Source organism: Vulpes lagopus, chromosome 3, assembly GCF_018345385.1.
Source record: "Vulpes lagopus strain Blue_001 chromosome 3, ASM1834538v1, whole genome shotgun sequence".
NCBI classification, from domain to species: domain Eukaryota; kingdom Metazoa; phylum Chordata; class Mammalia; order Carnivora; family Canidae; genus Vulpes; species Vulpes lagopus.
In genome coordinates, this window is record NC_054826.1 from 139,825,696 (window position 1) to 139,846,045 (window position 20,350).

At 35.7% G+C, this 20,350-nt stretch overlaps 1 protein-coding gene across 1 annotated transcript in view; it reads left to right on the top strand.

Moving 5' to 3' along the window:
* The window catches only part of PLPPR5 (phospholipid phosphatase related 5), a 121,214-nt gene that overhangs the window by 87,760 nt on the left and 13,104 nt on the right, over positions 1-20,350 (top strand). The window contains exon 5 of the mRNA XM_041750720.1: positions 572-691. Coding sequence (XP_041606654.1) covers positions 572-691 — 120 coding nt within the window. The remainder of the gene's footprint in view (positions 1-571; positions 692-20,350) is intronic.

Below are 20,350 nucleotides of genomic sequence, written 5' to 3' on the forward strand. Positions count from 1 at the left end.
AGGGTCAATTTCCTTTATGTAAAAGGTCTTCTATTTCACTGGTAGCCCCAGTAAGCTATTGTTTAAATGCCAAGTATACATGGGATACAATAATAGACAATAAACTAGGTTAATTAAAGGGATGCTACTAAATTAGAAAGTGCCAATTGTAGAAGGTTTATTATGAATGTAATGATCTTGAAGCAATGGGAAATAATTAGCATTTAAATTAAGTTGTAGGTTAGCCACATTAGGGAAAGGTTAGCTTGCTATGAATTTTTATAAGGCTATGATGTTATTTATAGATTGATCTGAGCATTGACTATAATCTAATTTAATGAAAAATTTGGAATAATGAAATTGTCATTATTAACTGAGCTACACATTATTCGATAAATTTTCTTGAACACATTTGCATTGGAATAACTATTAAAATTTATACAAGATAAATATGGATGTAAAGTTACATATGTAATACTTAAGTAATTTTTATACTTTAGTACTATGATTCAATTTATTAAGCTACTTACAAAGGTCATAGTCACAGGGAGTGTGGCTTTGCTTCAACCGCATTTTTTTCCTGAAATTTTAGGTTGTGTGTGTGGTAAATAATTTCAAAGGAAGACAACCAGAAAATGAACATATACACATGGATAATCTGGCACAGATGCCAATGATCAGCATTCCTCGAGTAGAAAGTCCTTTGGAAAAGGTAACATCTGTACAGGTGATTCATGATTTAAATTCTTAAATGTGATTGTTATCTAGAGCAAATGAATAATCATTTCTGAGAGTTCCTGCACAGTCATTTTTTATTTAGTGAAGCAAATTTAGACTCTAATGTGGTATTTAGCAAGAATTTAGTCACTGAAGACATCATCTTAGAAAAATGCATATTGCATCGAAAATAATTCTTTGAATACCTAATGCTAAAGGCTGAGTATCTATACATGGAATATGCTCTGTGCTTTGCCATAACTTTGAGATAAGGAACATTGTGCAATGATGGTCTCATGCATGGGTGAAATAATAAGGTTCTATTTGAGAATACATGCATTTTTTTCATTAAATATATTCCATTTTTCCCATGCTCTATTTATGTGAGAAACTGCTTAGTATAATGCCTAGGACATAACAGGGCTCAATAAATGTTGTCGAATCTCATTATATAAAGGTCTGGCAGCAAGAAAACACCAGTCATGCCCTCCTAATCAGGGAGGTCCTAAGGGTCAGGTTGGGCAGAATGGAGCTGGACCAGATAGTACTTTGAATGGCAAGTCAAGGCTTCACTGGGCATAGCAATGAATAAGAAGCCAAGTATTTAACAAAAACTTTTCTCAAAACTTTGTCTTGAGACATCTGAGAGCTACAGAGGATAGTATTTCTTAAATGATGATGCAGTTATGTAATTGGTTCAATGATTTGTATTTGTAATTGGTTCAATGATTGCTCAGAGGGTTACTAAATGCTTCTCAGCAGCCCTATCCATATCCACATTTTGATCAATATGTTAGATGAAGAGATCAATTACATGCTAATCAGGAGCTTTGATGGATGAATCAGTGAGGGATAATTAATACATTGGTTGAAAGAATAAAAGTTCTTGAGAGATTGGATACAATTAACAACTAGGAATAAAGCAAATGTTTTATATTTGGATTTAAAAAGAAGTTCATGTAGGGTAGGGTACATCTAGGGTAACTGCACAAACAAAAAATGGCTCAGAGGGTATAGTAGGTTACCATTTGGTGTGTGTCAGCAGCGTGTTACGGCTGCCAAGTGTTATATGATCTTAAGTTCCACTTAAGGAACATAATATCCTGAATGAGGGGATTGATGATTTGCTGTGCTCAGAGTAGCATGAACACCATATACTGCCCTTGGTGACATAGTTTTAAGGTGAGCATTGATAAAATAGAGTAGTCGGTACTCAAATATTTGTTAAACGAGTGAACGAATGTGTCCAGGACAGTGAGTGGCCTCAGAGTCACAGATTATGAAAGACTGTTGAAGGAATAAAAAATGACTAGAGAAAAAGAAAACTCATAAAAGAAACAATAACTTTCCATGTATATCTGAAGGACTATTGTATGGCAGAGGAATGCTATTTGTTCTGCTAGTGCCTCAGAGGTGCACTCTGCTAGTGCACTCAGAAAAGTAAATATAAAAAGATAAAATATCTAGAAAGAAGGAAAAACTCTAAAAATGGGATGGCTTCCTTAAGAGCAGTGAAATTTCCTTTTTTAAGGAAATTCCTTTTATTATAAGGATTCAAGAATAATTAAACTATCACTTATCCTTGATTCTGTGGAGGGAATTCAAGCATTACATTGAGGATAGAGGTACTAGATCATCATCATCATCATAAGAAGAAAATATTAATAACTACCATTTAATGAGTATTCAATATGTGTCAAGTACTATGCAGATTGCTTATGTAAATTCTGCAAATACACTTCTATACTCTGAAAGTATAACTTCATTCCTTACAACAATTTTTATAGTAGCAAATGCTGCTAATAGTCCATCTTCCCTTCTTCCTTTTAATAATTGAATTCCCCAATGCAATTTTAGCCACATCCCCCACTGCCCAGTCATACATAGTCTGTATCTCCCAGCTACCATTGCAAGTAGGCAATGCAGCTAAGTCTAGACCAATGGGGTATAAGCAGAAGTGGTAAGTGCAACCTCAGATTCATTGCTTGAAGACTCTTGTCTCTGTCTCTCCTCACCCTTCTCATCAAGTAGAAAAAGTATGACTGGAAATAATCTTTAGCTTTTTGAGATAGCCGATCCACTTTGACAGCCTAGTTCCTGGTTGAGCTCAGGGAGCAGTCCACAGACACACTCTAGATGGTTCTGAAAAAGAAATAAACTTCTTTCTTCTCTGAACCATTGGACTGTTTTCATCTCTTTTTCCACAGTGGCTTAACTAATGCCTGATTACAATAAATGTCCCCATTGTACTAAACTCCTAAATAGTTAAGTAATTTGTGAAAGTCCACATTATTGATAAGGAACAAAGTTCTATAATGTGATATTTCTAGATGCAGATTTTTTTAAAAACTGAATAATATGTACAAAATTAGATCTTTTTTAACTCAAGGATTAAACATAGCAATAGAATTTAGGAAGAGCTATTAGACATTTTGAAGACAATGGTCAGGGTAACAATTAGTCTTCATTTCATATACCTCTGAAGTTAATTTGAACAATAATCACTGTCTTCTGTTTTAGAACATATTTGTTTATTTAAGGGTTCTTCAGTAGCCCCCTAGCATTGCCAAATATCCTGATATATACCATTATGCCCTTTTATATGTAACATGATCATAAATTCCTGTTGTTGAATTTATGCAAATTTATTTAGTAAGTTTTAAAATATGAAAGCAAAAATATTCTATTAGAGTATATAGATTTCAAGATATCAATGTTCATTAACTTCTTTCATTAATTTTTTTTTATTTACAACAAATTCATGTGCCCTATTTTTACTTCCCACCGAAGTGTGTTGGCACAGACCTTCCTGAGCTCCGACCTTGTTCCCGTTCTTTTCATCCTGTTTCCAGGCAGAACATTGTCTGCAGAGTGCAGGGTCTGTTCTTGCATCACACAGACCACGGGAAGATCACAAATCCAGCTCCTGGGGACATATCTCAGACTTCCCTGCAGAGCTCTGTTGCTGAGAGGACATGTATTTGGCTCATCAGCCAGAAAGGGAGGAAGGCCATCACTTAAGGGAAGCCCACGATGGCTTTCTCTTTCTTATGTGATAAGGAGTATTTGGAGTAAATATGTTGCTTTTCATCGTACTTCACAATGGGAAACAAGTGAATGCAAAACTCTTCCCACTGTTTGATCTTAGTAATTGATAGTTGGAGAGTGACATTAGGTTCATGAAACTGGCTCTCAGAGGAGAGGAAGGGAGTCCAGTATTAAAGTTTGGTCTGCAGACATGCAGTAGTTTGAGCACTATTATGTATTATGCCAAGCTATCATTTTCTGCTTGCCAGTTTTGTGTGGAAAAGGCAAAGGGTTTCTTTTAGAAGTTATGTACTTATATAACCTCCTATGTTCAGAGTACATGTTTGATAAACTGTAAGCTACAGAGTAATTACAGCATGCCAGCGTTCTTTATTTTTATGCCAGCAATTTATCCCTTAATTATAGGGAGTTTGTCATATACTTAATTACCGTAGTTTATGAGGAAAAGTCATGATTTTTCTGAAAGCTAAGTAAATCTGAACATTCATTACATTTGGTTTTATGAAAAGAATTAATCATCTGTGGAAACTGGCCCATCATATCTCATTGTCCACTAAATATTTAAGTTGCCAGTAACTTCATTACAGCTGTTTGTAATATCAAATCATAAAAGTCTGTTTATCAGTAGTGAATGATTACATTCGCTATATGTTACATTCCTGTAATGGAACCCAGTACATTATAATGTGGTGTTTCAGCTCACAGGTTCTGGAGGTAGACTGGTTGGGAATTTGGGACAATTTTGACCATGGGCAGCTTATTCGAATACTCTGATTCAGTTTTCTCAATCATAGAATGGCCATCGTGAGAGTTCAGTAAGCTGATAGTAAAGTACTTAGAACAGTGTCTAGAATCTGTAAAGCCATTAATCATTGCCAGTTATTATTACCATTTAACAGTTGAAATGGATGGGGTAAATCAAGGTGTGGAAAGTTTTTCAGATATATATTGTGAAGGGGTTTTTATTTTTTGTTTTTTAAAAATTTTATTTATTTATTTATTTATTTATTTATTTATTTATTTGAGAGAGTCTGTATGTGCCCCTGAACTAGGGAGTGGGGGGAGCAAAGCGGGGGAGGGAGAGGGACAAGCCACAAGCTGACTGCTCGATAAGTGTGGATCCTGGGATCCTGAGATCCTGACCTAAGCCAGAACCAAGAATCAAGGGCTTAACTGCCTGAGCCACCCAGGTGCCCTGTAAAGATTTGTGTGTGTGTGTGTGTGTGTGTGTGTGTGTGTATGATTTATGTGTATGATGAAGCCAGCTAAGCAAATTACCACACAAGATAATTTCTTTCTAGTAGGATACAAAAGAGCATGTAGGTGAGAGAGAGAAAGAGAGAGAGAGAGAGAGAAAAGAAAAAGAGAGAAACTGGATACCAATTTGAAAGCAATGCTTAAACCTAAATAAGCAATTGAATAGTGGGCCAGATTGGTTTCTTTCCCTTTTTCATTCCCTCCTTTCATTCCTCCTTGCCTCCCTTTCCTCTATCTTTTGTTTTCCCTTTCTTTTTCTTTCTATAATGAATAATTCATGAATAATTGTGTAACAAAAATAGTTACAATTTTTAAAAATTATCCAGTTTTCTTAAGCTAATCTAAGGAAGTTCTGGTTATGATTCCTCGTATTGACCACCAATATGTTCAGATTTACCAAAGTCGCTTGAAAAAACTCCCTCAGAGTAATTTAAATCCCTGTGCTCCTTCCTTATGAGTCATAAGGATTTAAAAGGATCCTTTTAAAACTGTTTGTTTGGTTTATTCTTCTCTGCTGAATTGAGCATGGTGGTGGCTCCCAGGCCTTTATGCTCTCATGGCTAGAGTCCAACCTGTAGCCATCCCCATTCCAGGTCCCATCTGTCCTGAGAACCTGCACACAAGCTTTGTGCAGGTGCCTCTTACTTATAGGAGCCACAAAGTTCCCACCCCACAAAGGCCCCAGGGAACCAGTCTTCTTCATAGGTCATGCCACTGCCTTTCAGACTCATCTTTTTCTGGCTCCTGCCTTCAAGGGCCCATGCATCCTAGACAAAACCTTCAGTGGTGCTGGCCTCAGGATGTCTCCAAATACATGAAGATATTAATTACACTTGGGAGTCCAAGAAACAAAAATCTGATTCTCCTTCTGGGAAGTGGAGATGGAAACATTTACATATTCATTATCTTTAGTTCCTCATATTAGCAAGAGTGAAGTAAGAATTAATATATTAATAGCGGTGTCATGAAGAGTAAAAACTAGATAGGATAAAATTTTAGTCATTTCTTTTAAATAGCATATAAGTTGATCCAGTTTGAAGGGTGTCATGAAAGGATGATTAAAATGTTTCCTTGCCAATAAAAAGTTCAATATTGCAGACTTGGCTAAAATCCTATAGAATCCCAGTAATATACCAAAACTTCAAAGAGTAAAGATAGAGATAGGAGCAATCTTTGAGAGAAGAAGTCTATTCTATTTACAGTACATTTCAGCTCCTTGAACCAACACCATTTTGAAACTGGGTTAGCAAATAGGCAAATACATGACAAAAGAAAGCCTTCAGGCAAGAAGTTTTCCCTCTGATCAAGCTTCTTATTAATATGGGTTCATGGCAAATGAAGGAATTCTTTTCCTCAATTAAACGTGTGCTATAAGATGGAATGGAGAGTTAACCTTCATTCAAAAACAAAAAACAAAACAAAACAAAACAAACTAGCTCCAATGACTACATCTATCTGGAGTAGCGGTTAGGCTGAAGAGATTAGCAATCTCTCTGATATACTAATAACCTTGGGAATGAAACGATATAGGAACAAAGTAATTTTCCTATAGTCTCAGCTTCTTCTCCCACTTCACTCATCAAATAATCAAAATAATGTTATAAATCTATATTCATCATCTTTCAGCTCAAGATCTAAGGTAAGGATTCCTTGACTATTTATGGAACAATTTGGGGATCTTTGATGAATCTTCTCCCACTCGTTTTAGGAAGACAAACTGAGCTAAATCTATTATGATTCGATAAAAAAATCAGGATAATTATTTAAATACTTTAAAATGAGAAAGACACATCTCAAGAGTTAGAATATTTTTTTGAAACAGAAGATTAACTACAGGAAATTTAATTAAATTTATTATAGGTATTTATTGTAGGTAGCATCTTCTTTTCACTGTCAATGAAATTAAATACATGAAATGAGAGATGAAAGATAGCTGGCACAGTGGTACAACTAGGAAACTAATTAAGAAAACAGGTAACTAAAAGAAAAAAAAAAAGAATAGAAATAGGTAACTGGGCAGCCTGGGTGGCTCAGTGGTTTAGTGCCTGCCTTCAGCCCAGGGCGTGATCCTGGAGACCTGGGATCAGGTCCCATGTTGGGCTCCCTGCATGGAGCCTGCTTCTCCCTCTGCCTGTGTCTCTGCTTCTCTCTCTCTCTCTCTCATGAATAAACAAATAAAATCTTTAAAAAAAAGAAAACAGGTAACATTATGGCAGGATGGAAACCAGTAGTATAAACCCTAAAGAACAAAATCCACACTGGAGAATGTCATATCTGTTCTATTAAGGACAGGTTTCAGCATATATAGTAAAAGAACAAGAAAATAAAATTGACCTGAGAGAAGATAACAGATACGGAAGACATACTGTCTAATATGAATCATTGTAGATCCAGAAGAAATGGACAAATAGAACTATAGCAATATTGAGAGACAAATATTAAGGAGACTTTTCTTTCAAATAAATACTTTTAGTCTAGAAAAGTTAACTAGATACAAAGTAAAATTAAAATATATACTAAAACATAGATATTTCTCAGTGAAATTTTTGAATTTCAACACTGAAGAAGGAGTCCTATAAATTCTGTGAGAGATGTTGTTGTTGTTCCCACTTATTAACTACCCCCCTTCTGTAGGCAGAATATCCTTCCTGCTCCGGTTATTTTGGATTTGGTCAATAACATGTTAATGAACCTGATTATGCATCACCAATCAGAAATTTGTAGAAACATTAAGAGTTTTTGCCAACTTTATTACTCCTGGACATTTTCCCAGGAAAAGTCCATGTTCCAGATAAGGCTGCTCCCTCCAGAATGGGGACACACGAGAAGCAGAAGAGTACCCAACCAGATGGCTGGAGCAGATCTATAGAACCTGACCACCAACCTGTGGTATGAGGGAGAAATATCTGTTGTTGGAAGCCACTGCACTTTTGAGGTTATAATATAGTATACCTAGTGAAAACTAACACACATACCAGGGCAGAAAAAGTAGGTTATCTACTCTAGACTGACAGGATACTGGCCTCAGACTTCTCTCTCCATAAAGAGAGTAGATGCCAGAATAGAAAGGAGTAATGTCTTTAGAGTTTTCAAAGAAAAAGTTTGTGACATAAGAATTCTATTCCCACCAGAAAGGATATTTAAGTATTAAGATAACCATAAAATATCAGATATGCAAGAATTCAGGAATTATATTATCCTGAAATATTACCAGAAGATGTTTACCAGCTAACTGAACAACACACCAATATCTGGAGCTCTCAAATTGGCAAAGTCATGATATGAATGAATTAGTAGAAAGAATGGAAACCATTTACATAAGGAATTAGTTAGAATTGGCTATGGTAAATATAGTAACAACAAACCAGAAAAAAATATAAAATTTATTTAAGGAGAATATATATAAAAAAGAAAATAATATGGGACACCTGGGTAGCTCAGTGGTTGAGCATCTGCCTTTGGCTCAGGTCATGATCCCAGGGCCCTGGGATCAAATCCTGTATCAGGCTCCCTGCAGGGAAGCCTGCCTTTCCCTCTGCCTATGGCTGTGCCTCTCTCTCTGTGTCTCTCATGAATAAATAAATAAAATATTTTTTAAAAAATAAAATAATATAATAATGACAAAATGAGACAGACATCCTAGATAATACCAACAAAAGTAAAATTATGATGATTTCCAGACTTTATAAAGAAAGGACTCAGTACCACTGTTTTGTTCTTGACATTGCTAACTAGAAAAATATAGGTTGAAGCATTTTTAAAAGTAAAAGTTATCAAACATAATTAAAAACAACCTAAAAAGTCTAATAACAAAGTATAAAATATCAGCAATACTTGTGTCAAAGGTTGATGTCTGTAATGAAACATCCTAATTGAAAAATGGGCAAAGTTCATAAGTATGCAAATTATTAGAGGTCAATGCAAATGAGAAATAAATATATGGAAAGTATTCTCTGCCACCTTTTTCCCCTTTTCACCCTTTTTTCTTTCATGGAGGTATAATTGATGTATAACACTATAGTAAATTCAAGTGTATAATACAATGATGTGATATTTATATATATATATATATCCCAAAATGATCACCACAATGAGTTAACATCCATCATCATATAGTTACAATTTTTTTCTTATACTGAAGACATTATTTATAGTCACCATACTGTATATTATGCCCCCATGACTTATTTTATAACTAGAAGTTTGCATCTTTTGACTCCCTTCACCCATTTTGCCCATCCACACCACCTCTTGCCTTTCACAATTACTGATATGTTCTGTGACTATGAGTTTTGATTTTTCAGATTCCATGTATAAGTGAGATAATACGGTATTTGTCTTTCTTTGTATAACTTATATTACTTAACATAATGTCCTCAAGGTCCATCCATATTGTTGCAAATGGCAGGATTTCTTTTTTGATAGTTAAATAATAGTCTTTTGTGTATATATTTACCACATATCTTTTATCCATTCATCCATCAATGGACATTTAGATTGTTTCCATATCTTTGTAAATAATGCTGCAGTGAACATGAGAGTGCATATATCTTTTCAAACTAGTGTTTTCATTTCCCTTCAGATAAATGCCCAGAGGTGGAATTGCTAGATCACATGGTAGTTCAATTTTTACTTTTTTTAGGAAACTTCATACTGTTTTCCATAGTGGCTGCACCAATTCACATTCCTACCAACAGTGCACAAGTCCCCTCTTTTCTCCACATCTTTGCCAGCACTTGTCATTTCTTGTCTTTTGATAATAGCTATTTTAACAGGTGTGAAGTGATAGCTCATTGTGATTTTTACTAGAATTTTCCAGATGCTTAGTGATGTTGAGCATCTTTTCATGTATCTGTTGGCCATCTCTATGTCTTCTTTAAAAAAATAAAATTCAGAATTTTGCTCATTTTTTCATAAAATTAATCTTTTTGCTGTTGAGTTTGATGATTTTTTTACATATTTTGAATATTAACCTCTTATCTGATATATGATTTGCAAATATTTTCTCCCATTCAGTAGGTTGCCTTTTTTTTTTCTGATGGTTTCTTTTGCTGTGCAGAACCTTTTTAGCTTGATGTAGTTCTACTTATTTATTTTTGCTCTTGTTGGTTTTGCCTTTGGAGTCAGAGCCAAAAAAATCATCACCAAGATCTGTGTCAAGGAGCTTACTGCTTACGTTTTCTTCTAGGAGTTTTATGGTTTAGGGTGTTACATTCAACTGTCACTTACATTTCGAGTTAATTTTTGTGTATGGTGTAAGATAACGATCCAGTTTCATTCTTTTACATGTGGCTGTCCAGTTTTTCCAACACTATTTACTGAAGAGACTGTCCTTTCCTGTCCATTCTTGCCTCTGTTGTCATGAATCAATTGATCATATGTTCATGAATTTATTTCTGGGCTCTCCATACTGTTCTATTGACATATGTGTCCATTTTTATACCAGTACCATTCTGTTTTGATTACTATAGTTTTTTAATATAGTATGAAATCAGGGAGTCTGATACTTCTAGTTTTGTTCTTCTTTCTCAAAATTGCTTTGGCTATTCAGAATCTTGTGTTTTCATAGAAATTTCAGGATTGTTCATTCTGTTTCAAAATGCCAATGGAATTTTGATAAAGGGATGCCTGGGTGGCTCAGTCAGTCATTGGTCTGCCTTCTGCTCAGGCCATAATCTCTGATCCTGGGATGGAGCCCCACATCAGGCTCCCTGCTCAGTGGGGAGTCTGCTTCTCTCTCTGCTTCTTCCTTTCCCCCACTGCTAATGCTTTCTCTCTCTCTCTTTCTCTTAAATAAAGAAATAAATAAGTAAATAAATAAAACCTGTAAAAAAAGAAAAAAGTTTTTTTATAAGAATCGCATTGGATCTGGAAATTGCTTTGGGTAGCATGGGCATTTTAACAGTATTAATCTTCCAATCCATGAACATTTATTCATTATCCTTCCATTTATTCGCTTTCTTTAATTTCTTTCATTATTGTCCTGTAGTTTTCAGTGTACAGGTCTTTCCCTCCTTGATTAATTTTAATCCTACACTTTGTATCCTTTTTTATTCAACTGCAAGTGTTTCTTCATCTTTCTTTCTAATAGTTTGTTATTAGTATATAGAAATGCAGTGGATTTTTGTATATTGACTTTTTTGTATATTGATTTTGTATCCTGCAGTCTTATTGAATTTGTTCATTAGTCCTAAGAGTTTTTTGGGCATAGTCCTTAGTTTTTTCTATATACAGCATTATGTCTTTTGCAAGTAGTGAAAGTTTACTTCTTCCTTTTCAGTTTGGATTTACTTCTTTTTCTTGCCCAATTGCTCTAGCTAGGAATTCCAATACTATATTGAAGGGAAGTGGTCATAGTGGCATCCTTGTCTTGTTACTGATCTTAGAGGAAAAGCTTTCAGCTTTTTCATTGGGTATGAAGTTAGTTTTGGGCTTGTCATATATGGTCTTTATTATATTGAGATATGTTCCCTTTATACCCACTTTGTTGAGAATTTTTATCATAAATGGATGTTGAATTTTGCCAAATGCTTTTTTATATATCTATTGAGATGATCATGTGATTTTTATCTTTCATTTTGTTAATGTGGTATATAACACTAATTGATTTGTGGGTGTTGAACAATCCTTGCATCCCTGGAATAAATCCAACTTGATCATGCTGAATTATCCTTGTAATGTGTTGCTAAATTTGTTTTGCTGAAATTCTGTTGAGGATTTTTACATCCATGTTCATAAGGTATATTGGCCTATGATATTTCCAGTGGTATTCTTTTTAGTTTCAGCATCAGAGTGTAACGCTGGCTTTGTAAAATATGTTTGGAAGTGTTCTTCCCTCTTCTGTTTTTTTTTTTTTGAGTTTGAGAAGAATTGATATTAATTCTTTTTAAAATATTTGGTAGAATTCACCAGTGAAGCTTTCTGGTCCTAGACTTTTGTTTGGCAGGAGGAAAGGAGATTGCTGATTTAATCTTCCTACTAGTAAGATTTTCTAGTTCTTTATGATTCCATCTTGGAAGGGTGTATGTTTCTAGGAATTTATCCATTTTTTCTAGGTTGTTCAATTTATTGGTGTCTAATTGTTCACTTACGATCCATTGTATTTTTGTGGTACAAGTTATAATACATCTTTCACTTCTGATTTTATTTATTTGAGTCCTTTCCCTTTTTTCCTGATGAGTCTAGCCAGAGGCTTGTCACTCTTGTTTATCTTTTCAAAGATTCTGCCACTTTTGATGAAAATTCATGAAGAGTCTTTTATGGGATACTTACAAAGAAAGAAAATGTCATGTCATTTTGATTGACCAGTCATCTTCTGGCAAAGTTTGTTTTTAGTTAGATGCCAATTCTGGTCAAAAGAGTTGACTTAGTGTGTTCAGGCTGCTATATCTAAGTGCCAAATAAACAATAGAAATTTATTCCTCAAAGATCTGGCAGCTGGGAAGTCCAAGATCAAGATGTCAGCAAACCTAGTGCTTGGCGAGAGCCCATTTCCTGTGTCCTCACATGGCAGAAGGAGTGAGGGAGCTCTCTGGAGTCTCTTTTATATGGACACTAATCCCATTCATGAGGGCCCCACCCTCATGACCTTATCACTTCCCCAAAGACCTTCCTTCCAAATACCACCACACTGGGGGTTAGGTTTCCACACTGAATTTGGGGAGGACACAAACATTCAATCTATAGCAGGAGTTATCTAACTATCCCAATGATTTACAGTGGAAAAGGCTAACTGCTAGGCAGGCTGTCACTAAGAAAATTGTCCCTGTACTCTCACTCCCGGGTACAGGCTGACCTTGCATCTGTGGCATTTGCCTGTTTTCTCTTCAGAGATTTCTTTTGTCTATAATTAATGAATAAGGAGTACATTGACATTCCTTCCAGGGATTCTCCTGGGTCAAGCTGCATTCATCACAGCAGCAAAGCACTGAGCACTTTTGTCCTTTTCTCTCTCTCTCTCTTTCTTTCTTTCTTTCTTTCTTTCTTTCTTTCTTTCTTTCTTTCACTCTGCTTATTCTCACTCTAAGGCAAACCACTGGCATTCAGATTTGAATAGGTAAGCATATGCAAATAATAATGTGTGCATCTGTATTATTGATTTTAACTCTAAGAAAATCTAAGGAAAGGAATAATTTAGCAAAAGAACAAAAAACTCTTAAATATATATGAAGATGAATGGTATTTGATAGAAAAGGGTGTATTTGTAATAAATCTAAGAGTTTATATCTACATACGTGTGTTAAGGCAGTTAGGCCACGATAATCACTTAGAGCTAATTTGAAATAATCTTGAGAGTTAACTTAGTGAATATAACCAGGTATAATAGATGCTTTTTTGAGAAAATAATTTTGTTTCTATCTAAACCTAGGCATTATTTTTTCTTAGGTTTAAGTGATCTTATCAAGTGAGTCAAAAGGAATTCCCTTTGCCAATAACACGAATGATAGGGATAATTTCCAAGATTACAGTTTTGTATTTTAGGTAAGGGACTTTTCACCAACCTACGCTACCCAAGAAGCTCATAGTGTAAAAGCACACCCTGATTAACAGAACTATCACCTAAATGAAAGTGGTAAGCCATGATGACAGTTCCAAAAATCTAAAAATGTCATGTGTGTATTATTACAGATGGAAATTACCATGTTTAATTCCCATGGCTATTGCAAGGGAAAATAATATGCATAGGAACATTCTAAGAGAATTCACAATGAGAAGCATATGCATTGACCTTTACATTTACTGTTTTGCAGATTATAAAATCACAAGGGTCAAGGAGAAGCCTGAGCTGAAATTAAGGCAGAGTGGAGGTGGGGGGCAAATGGAGAGCCAGGCTTTTACAGCTGGAAATCCTGAATTTAAAGCCTTTTTTGATTACTTAATAACTAGGTGGATTAAAGAAATTATTCCTCCTTAACTGAAAAATTGGTACAATAATGACTCCCTTGTAGGGTAACTGTTGGAATTAACAGATCACAAATAAACTTCTTGGTACATTGTAGGTGGTTAGCACAAGTTAGTTCCCACCTTCAATAATATGATTCCCTTAATAGGATTTTCATCTTATCTCAGACTAGGAAACTCCAATAGATGTATTTCATAGACTTAAAAGTTTATACAGATTTTCTATGACATACATAGCACAAGTGGCAGAAAATATTATAGTATAAAATTTTGCATACATTAGTGTCATAGCAATAGCAAAACAATCCTGTGGTTTCTTGCCAAGACAAATATGATTATGCATTACGTGCTCTCTGTGATAAATTCCTTTGAGGTTTCAGAATGCTGTGCATGAATAACTACGGCAATCTATTTAAGATTTAGTTGCTTTCCTATAATGCAAATCTTTGTTTTACAGAACTGCTGAACTGTATATAAATGTTATATAGGACCTTGTCAAAACAATTTTATTAGTGATCAGATATTGGAATAGTTAGTGAAACTAAATATATTCATATTTTAGGCATTTTTCCTCGATCTAAGCTTTGAACACTAATGAAAAATATTTGAAGTAAATGAGTGTTTACATGCTGTACTCTGTTCTCATTTGTTAAATTTAATTTTGCTTAAAAAAAGTCAATTGAGAAGGGAAGCTTAAAAATTCCAACAGACATCAACATTTTAGGTTAGAAAAACTAATGCATTCTGTTATTACTTTGCCATATGTCATTTTTCCTATTTATGTTCCCATATATTTAGTATTTTTCCACACTATTTATAAATCATAATATCCTACATAAAGAATAAAAGCCAGATTTTTTTCAGTTATCTAAATTGGCCTTTTATAAAAGCAACTTTTCAATAAATTACTTTTGAATATAAACATGCTTCCTCATCTTATTTGTGTGAATAAATATACAGTTGATGACTGCATCTTTAAATTATGTGATTCTTGCAGTCAGCAGTTAAGGAGAGAATAAAACAATGATAGATTAAAAAATAATCCTTGATACACACACAATTAATTATACATAGGAGACAGCTCCTACCCATTCATTCCCCTCTTCTCTCAGATTTGTTCCCAAATGGTGGACTGTCCTAGAGACACGTATGGAGGCCTTCAAAACCGATCAAGAGCACCGTGACACTATGAATGCTTTTTGTAGAGAAAATGTAAACTTTTATATTAATAAAACTAGGAAAATAAACAATAAACTCATTCACAGTTTTATGAAACAACCATAATTTTTTGTTGTTTCAATCAAAGAAGCAAGTAATTTGTGTATATTGTTTAAAATGTCAAAGTCTGGCAAGCAAAACAAAGGTAGATAGAAACTATCCATATCCCACCACAGTGATCACTGGAAACTTTTTCTTCTTTTTTAAAAAAGATTTATTCATTTGAGAGAAAATGTGCACGTGCATGTGTGCGCATGCATTGGGAGGGGGATATAGAATCTCAAGCAGACTCCCCACTAAGCATGGTGCCCACTGCCCCAGCTCTATCCTCTCTCCATCTTAGGATCCTGAGAGCATGACCTGACCTGAAATCAAGAGTCAACTGACTGAGTTGGCCCTGGAAACACTTTCTTAAGTAGCCTTGATGATCCCGTGAGTCTATATGTGGATTTGTATATAGTACGGGATTTCCCTGGATGTTCTTTTCTGTAGTCTGCTTTTGTTTGGACAACAGTATATCAAAGATATGAATACAGATCAATAAATCTAATACTCATATCAAGCATAAGAGTAAAAGCTAATCTTTAGGAGAGCTTAATATGTGTCTGCAAAGAACTTCACACATTAAACATCATCTTATTTATTTATTAAGATTGTATTTATTTATTTGAGACAAAGAGTGAGAGAGAGCATGATACTGAGGGAGAGGCAAAGGGAGGGAGTAGCAAACTCTCTGCTTAGCAGGGGCCCTGATGTGGTTTTGATCCCAGGACCCTGAGAACAGGCCTGAGCCGAAGGCAGACTCTTAACCAATTGAGCCACCCAGGCCTCGTTTTATTTTTTATAGAAACTATTTAAGTATATCTTATTATTTCTGTTTTACAGAGAATGAGATATAGAAAGGCTAAATAACCTGCCCAAGGTTACACACCTGGTATGTGTTCTGAAACAAGAATACAGAATTGTATTTTCCATTTTCCATTTCCAAATATGTTTCATATTTATCACACTTCAAGAGCTCAAGCTCATAATCACTCTGCTATACAATATTACACAATTATATTGAAAAAGTTCTAATTCATATAAATTAACCACTACCTTTGTTAGGCATAGGAGATTCTTTCCACTTCCAATTTCCCATAATTATAAACAATAATAGGGTTAACATCTCTAAAACAGATATCTTTGTAAGTTCCATTAATAATTTATTTAAGAATAAATTCCACTTCCATAGAAGTGGAAATGCTCAGAAAACAAGGATGAGTACTCTTCAGGCTTTTGGTGTGATTCATATTTTTATGTCTCCAACAATGGAGAATATTACTTTTAATAATCCTCACCAATCTCATAGGTCAAAAATAAATGTTGTACCTCATTTAATTTGTATCTTTTAAATATCCTCCCATACATATATTTTATATTTTTCTTTTGAAACAATGAAATATTGAAGCAATAATTCAATAATTGACAAACCAAATCCTAGGTACCATTTGGCTTTTAGACTTAGTTCATATTGTAGCTAATGGTTTCAATATTTGAGGGGAGGGTATTAAAGGCATACTTTACATTCTATAAAACTCTTTCTTTTTTTGGCACATAGTTTTATGAGTTTTTGTCAAGTACATACCATCATATAATCATCACCATAATCAAGTTATAGAACATTTCCATCACCCTAAAAAGTTCCTTCCTTTCCCTTGTTGGTCAAACCCCTCCTTCAACCCCCAACTCCTGCAACCACTAATCTGTTTTCTGTTCCCATAGTTTTACCTTTCCCAGAATATTGTGTAAATGGATGCGCGCCATCTGTAGCTATTTGAATCTGACTTCTTCCACTTGGCATAATGCATTTGAAATTAATTTATGTTATAATTTACACGGGTAGGTTATTTTTTTCCTTTTTATTGCTATTATTCTGTCATATGTATGTACCACCAATTGAAGGATATTTGAGTTTTTTTAAGTTTTTCACAGTTATGAATAAAGCTGATATAAAAATCCATGTACAAGTTTTTGTGTACATACATATTTTTCTAAATCTTGGATAAACACCTAGGAATAGGGATTGTGGTTTTATAGTAAATGTATATTTACCTTTACAAAAATGTTCCAAAGTATCTGTGTCATGGCTCATGATACTTAAGGTTTTGAAAGGTTCTGAAATGAATCTTGTTGTGACTCATCTAGATTTTTACCAACTGGTACCTTCTGGTGAAAATAGGCAAGTTTTATTTACTTATTTGTTTTAATTTTTTTTCAAATTTTTATTTAAATTTGAGTTAGTTAACATATAGTGTAATGTTGGTTTCAGGAGTGGAATTTAATGATTCATCACTTGTATATAATACCCAGTGCTCAACAACAACATGTCCTCAAAAAAGGGAAGTTTTAAAATGAGTTTTAATCAGCTCCTGGTTGTACAAGAATTTGTCATGCACTTGACCCCTTACCATGTCCTCTGATTCTTCTGTCAAGTAGCACTGAGGTGCTTATATAGCAAATCTAAAGCATTTTAAAAAGTTAAAGAAAAATGAAATAGTAATCCAATTAGGTGATTAAAATGCCAGTGTAAAACAAGGCCTGGGTACAATTTATGGAAGAGTTACCTTTCTTATTATCATTTGTTATATGTAGTAAAATTTTACTTGTAATTAGATTTATAATATATGAGATATGTAACAAGTACCAAATAAGAAGCACTATGGTACATTTCCCAGGATCCATGAGCTTACAGTCTAGTGGGAAGATCAATAATCTTATGAGCAAATATGGGACAGGGTGATGAGAGCTGTGCTAGAGGAGGGCATAGAGGGTGACCTACCTAAACGTAGAAATGCTTGCAGCATCCTCTCAAGGAACAGCCGAAGGACTGTTAGCCAAGTGAGGAGGAGAGAGAAGAATGAGGAAGATAGAGGAAGCAGCTTTTTCAAAGATTTTGTTTGGCAGGTGAGATAAGAGCATGGAGGCAAGAGACTTGAGGGTTCCATTAAAGAGTGTTCAGGTAGGATCCAGAATGAGGGTAAAAGAAATTGAATTGAGAAGGGACAAGATGCACTGGAGCATAGTAACAGATTAGTGGTTGGGAAATTTCAAAAATGGCCAAAGAAACTTTGTAGTATAAAGGAGGTAGGACAGGAGGTAAACTGGGGTTTTACATTTCTAAAATTTTATTTGTTTATTTGAAAGAAAATATGAGTAAGAGAGAGCACACAAGCCAGAGGTGGGGCAGAGGGAGAGGGGGAAGCAGGCTTCTGAGGAGGGAGCCCGACGTGGAACTCAGTCCCAGGACGCTGGGATCATGACCTGGGCACAAGGCAGGCGCCTAACGACCTGAGTAACTCAGGTGCCCTGGGGCTTTACATTTTCAATGTGGTTGATGGTTGGGAATATAGTTGTGAGCATGTGCCACAGGTCATTAGAGTTAGGGAGGTTAAGAAACTAAAGATAAAGAACATGGATACCCGCATCCACCAAGTACGCAAGTCCATTAATATTAATAGACTCACATGGAGCTTCATGTCATTGTGCTGAGAGACACTGAGTTACAGTGAAACCCAGTCTCTGCTGCAGATCCCAACACCTTTCTGCACTTGCTCTAAGCAAGGAATATAATGTGCAGTTATTCTCAGAAATTTTTGAACACAACAATTTTATTTTCAGTGGGAATCATTCAGGATTATTGCTTTTTAAAGCAGTGCTCTTGGGGATCCCTGGGTGGCGCAGCGGTTTGGCGCCTGCCTTTGGCCCAGGGTGCGATCCTGGAGACCTGGGATCGAATCCCACATCAGGCTCCCGGTGCATGGAGCCTGCTTCTCCCTCTGCCTGTGTCTCTGCCCCTCTCTCTCTCTGTGACTATCATAAATAAATAAAGCAGTGCTCTTTTTACCAGAGAAATGGTAGTTTTTTTTTTAAGATTTTATTTATTCATTCATGAGAGAGAAAGAGAGAGAGAGGCAGAGACACAGGCATAGGGAGAAGCAGGCTCCTTGCAGGGAGCCTGATGTGGGACTCGATATCAGGACCCCAGGATCACGCCCTGGGCCAAAGGCAGGCACTCAACCGCTGAGCCACCCAGCGATCCCCAAGATGATAGCAGTTTTAAAGAGAATTTCTTTCATACACCTGACAGTGTTTACATTGCTAACTAATCACTTTACAACACCTTTAGACAGTGATTCTCAGACTGGTGTAAAAGGGAATCCTTCCCTTATAGCATTTGTGCAAAGGGCACATTTCTGGGATGCACGCCCAGAGATTCTGATCCAGTAGGCCTGGGTGTGGTTGGGCCTGGGGATCTCTAGTGTATCAGCCTCTCAGGTGATGTGGATATGGAGTCAGCTGTGGCCTGGATTCAGCTGGGCCTGCAGATCTTCTGAAACAGTAGTGTTCAATATTGGCTAAGCATTAGAGTCACCTGGAGGGCCTTTAAAACTACCATTGACCAGACCATGCCTCAAACCAATTAAATCCAAGTCTCTGGTGTCATGTCAGTATTTTTTTAAAGCCCCCAGGTGATTTCCAGCATGCAGCCGAGATTGAGAACCCGTGCTCCTAAACATTCATTGTGGAAAGCCTTAAATCCTTGGCTCCTCGGGACTTGGGAATACTTCATAAGATCTATAGCTAATGCTCCAGTAAAAGCCCGGGCTGTCTGTGGTTTAATTAGCTTATCAGTGAAAGCCACCTAGAGACTTCTTCTTCCTCTGGAGAGTAACGATTCTCTCAGAAAGTAGCTTTGAGCCCCCGTCTCCAAATAGTACAAAAAAGAAATTCCAGAATAGAAACAAAGCTGAGTGAATGTAAAACTCTGAGCTGAAAAGCAAACCTCGGTAGAGGAAGAAATGGTTCAAAACAATCTTCTTTCCCATGAGAACCCTGGTTTTATCACATTTCAGCGTTTATGTCTTTATATCCCCAACTTCTTAAAACATGAAACTGTTGAGCATCTTTCAATCTGCTTCACAGCCTAAGTTTGAGGTTCTCTAGTAATTTCTTCTCAAGCAGACCTAACATTGTTTCTCTTTTACTGAAAATACCAGCTTCACAATCTACCAGGAGGAAAACTGAATGTGACGAAGGTCCTAGAGCACATGCTCCAAGTATTACTCCTTTCCCTCCTTCTCTCTTGTGCCCACTTTGTCTCCCTCCAGGGACACAATGAACAAACAAAGGAAGCAAATAGTAAAATACAGAGGGCCAGTATTTAGGAGTATGGCATTCCTTTACCCTC